A 3,597-nucleotide genomic window follows, 5' to 3' on the forward strand; every position below is an offset into this window, starting at 1 on the left:
ATTGTTAGCCAGGCACGAGTGAAAGGACAATATAATAAAAATAATAAATATATATAAATTTTTATTGTTATGAGATTTAAGCTATTTCGTCTAAACATTTATGTTTTTGTGTTATAATCTGAGTTCATTCTAGAATGAAAGAGGCATAATTTATGTTTATTTCGTACTTTTTTATGGTGGTTGCAAGATTGTTCAAATCTACTGAACCCATACAGTGATTAACTACTGAAAATAACAGATAAAATATAAAGTTTTTGTATACGAAATTTCAAAATTTTCTGATGGATAAAAGTATTTTTAATCTTAAAATGAAAATTACTTTGTATGATATATAGGAAAGGTGTGAAAAGAAAAAAGGCATGAGAGAAACATTGCTTTACAAACCTTACGAGTTAATAAAAAAAATTGATATTTTGTGTATGAAAGCACTGTCACGTTTACTGATAATCTGCCAAATTTTTTTAACGTTTACTTACTAATTTAAAAGTTACAGCATGAAAACTATAACAAGCACAAAATTGTTACAAGGTCATCACATTGACTGACCCCATATTGAAAGAGTTGAAACTGATCAACTACAGATGTTTTATGATTATGGTGTTACTTTCAACATTAATTTTGTTTTCTAAACGAGTTGTAAAAACAGCCTATGGAATAAACTTGGATTTATATTTTAAGACTAATCATAGAAATTTTTTCCATAAATCCAAATAAAAGCACCTTTGGTCCTGAAGTTGTCTCATGATGTCGCAGAGTAAGTTTAATCTGCTGTCGACCAGACAATCTGGAGATAAGAATGGGGTCAGAGTTAGATTCGGGTTCAGTCTCTGGGGATACCTTTTCGTTACTAAGTTCTGAATGAGAAGGAGGCATCTCAGGTGAACTGGGGATATTTGTAGCACCTTCAGAGGACTAAAATAAGTCAAAATTTCATATCATTTTAATCAAAATATCAAACAGATAAATAATGTATTACACACTTACAGACCTTGCCAAGATATTCAATAAACTGAGAAATGAAACCTTACATATGTGAAAAGATGTAGAAAATTATTAATAAATTAATACAATCAATCATTTGATGAGCCTACAAATCTCCCATTTCCAAAGTACAGAAGTTTTCAAGGATTAAGTGACCGTGATAAACAGTCAAAAAAGTTAAAACTGAGGTATATACACAAAGATATACATTTGAAGAAAATGTTACACTATCATGCATACGTTTTAGCATGTATACCAGATAATAAATAATGAAATGTATATGAATTATGCAAATAAAATGGTATTTCATACATTCTTTAAATCAGTTATGTTGTACAGGTCCTCTAACCAATTTTTAGTAGAATACAAAACTTTAGCAGAGATTCTTTTGTGTTTATTTTCTTATTGATAGAAAAAAAAATTTATAGTGAAAACTATAGTATGTGCTGCCTCATAAGAATGTAAAGTAACAGATATATCTGGGTTCTTCATATATGTAAACATACATTATTTTCTAAAACTGGACTAACCTTACATTCTGGAGAAGATCTGTTTGATGTGGACATAGAGCGAGCATAAGTCCGTGACTTGGAAGGGAATTCATCTGTGAAGATACTGGAGCCTTCCAGATAAAACCTCTTGATTGAATAAGCTGCTGGTTCATATACATTCCTTTGAGAAAAACTATCTGGAGAAGTACTTTCTTCTACTCCAGCCTCATCAAAGTAGTCAATCCTAGTAACACAACAAAAAATTACTGGTCTAATATTAGCAGTTTTCTCAATACCAAGCAAAATCCTTTGTGATAAACAAGTAATATGTCAATTCTTGACTCTATAATCAACCTTAATAATACTGAGTGTCAGTGCAGTTAGTTAAGTGTTATATTTTTTGTGTGATGACACTATATAAAATATTCTGGTATGAAAGAAGTGTTAATACATCAAAGTTTTCTTGTGATATTCCTGTGTTGAACAAGGAAACATTTATGTTAATAAAAGATTCAAACTTCTTGTGTGTTTTGAAAATGTTTAACCAAAAGACAACTGGTAGAGGAACTACACATATAGAGCTCACAAAAGCATGTCAAGTCTGAGGCACTTTCATTAACACAAGTTTCTTTGCTGAGCTATATTATTGCTTCCTCCTTGTCCTTATTATTGATACTGAAGTACTATAAAAAACAGCAACTTGACCATGTGATCAGACCTAGTTAGTCTACCTGTGTGTGTGATACTTTTAGTTCTGTTAAACAAAGTTCTATTTAACAGTAAGTCAAGACAATTCATTATGGTTTAATCAAATATGAAAAAATTAAAGGAAATGGTTATTCATGCTTACAGTACAATTAACCCTTTCTCAACTGGCGGGGGTCATTGGCATTCCTTGATTTATTTTCCCCACTCACAGTGAAAATACTTAACTACATTGTATGAATCTTAGTAAAAAATAAGTATCTAGTGTTGACTTAAAATATAACATAATTTGATTTACACGTATGTTTTCTATCGTTTATTATGTTGTGAAATTCCAAAATTTTGATGAGAGACAATGTTTTGAAGAAAGCATTAAAAATACTTGCTTTCATATTAGAATTTCATATTTTTATTGTCCACCATAAAGTTCATTTCATATATACAATCAGTTTTTAACCTTACTGATATTCATTAATATATTTCTTTTGATACTTTATTTTGCCAGTTGTAGTAGTCACCATTTCCAGATATAAGTCATGATAAATACAGCAAAACTCACAAAGGTTTACTGGTGAAACTACAACATAATCTGTCAGTTCAGGCTAAGTAAAATTATTTTTGATAACTATATTCTTGGTTGAAAAAATTTACTAATAATATATATATATACACACACACACACATACATATATAGATATATACATACACACAGGGTGTTAGAAAAGTTATTACACAGCCAGGTCAGAAAACATTACAAAGTCAACAGAAACCAAATTAATTATTGTCTGTTTCAGATAAAGACATCAGAAATTAATCTACTTTCTAAATAAAACAATTGTGTAATAATTTTTTGCCATCCTGTATATCAAGAAATAACCGAGATAAATAAAACATACTTTTTCACATGAACTTCAAGAGCTACCCCTGCTTTGCTTTCTTGTGGAACATGTTCAAGTCGTATCACCGTGTCTACAAATTGGACTTTGATCCGACAGAGGACTGAAGTAAAAAAGAATAAAAAAAGTTGTTCTACAGTAAACAAAATATTTGCTGGCAACAAGATGTTTCATACAACTGAAGCAGAACTTAAAATAGAAAATGAAGTATTTTTGATACCAATTTGATTCTTTGTATCCTACTAATTCCATGCATGCTTTGTTACTTCTTGAGAATTACTGTTAGTAATTTACAGTGTGTGTGATCAAGTAAAAAACAAACTAATCTTTTAAAAGACTGAAATGAATGAACATTAAAACAAATCATGCATTAAAAAACACATTTAACTACAATTCTAAATACATTTTTCACTTAAGATAATCATAAAAGTTAATATTTTCTATTTATGTCCTCAAGAACTCGGGAGATACCAGTAGTAATATATACTAGCAGAGACCTGCAAAACATTTCCGGCCAAATCAGT

General features: G+C 29.7%; 1 protein-coding gene across 1 annotated transcript in view; it reads right to left on the minus strand.

Moving 5' to 3' along the window:
* LOC106475168 (autophagy-related protein 2 homolog B-like) overlaps nucleotides 1-3,597 on the minus strand; it is a 26,022-nt gene that overhangs the window by 7,908 nt on the left and 14,517 nt on the right. The window contains exons 4-6 of the mRNA XM_013935866.2: nucleotides 3,074-3,176; nucleotides 1,512-1,716; nucleotides 721-912 (exon numbers count right to left, since the gene is read on the minus strand). Coding sequence (XP_013791320.1) covers nucleotides 721-912; nucleotides 1,512-1,716; nucleotides 3,074-3,176 — 500 coding nt within the window. The remainder of the gene's footprint in view (nucleotides 1-720; nucleotides 913-1,511; nucleotides 1,717-3,073; nucleotides 3,177-3,597) is intronic.

The sequence above is a fragment of the Limulus polyphemus genome, unplaced genomic scaffold, assembly GCF_000517525.1.
Source record: "Limulus polyphemus unplaced genomic scaffold, Limulus_polyphemus-2.1.2 Scaffold8170, whole genome shotgun sequence".
Classification (NCBI taxonomy): Eukaryota; Metazoa; Arthropoda; class Merostomata; order Xiphosura; family Limulidae; genus Limulus; species Limulus polyphemus.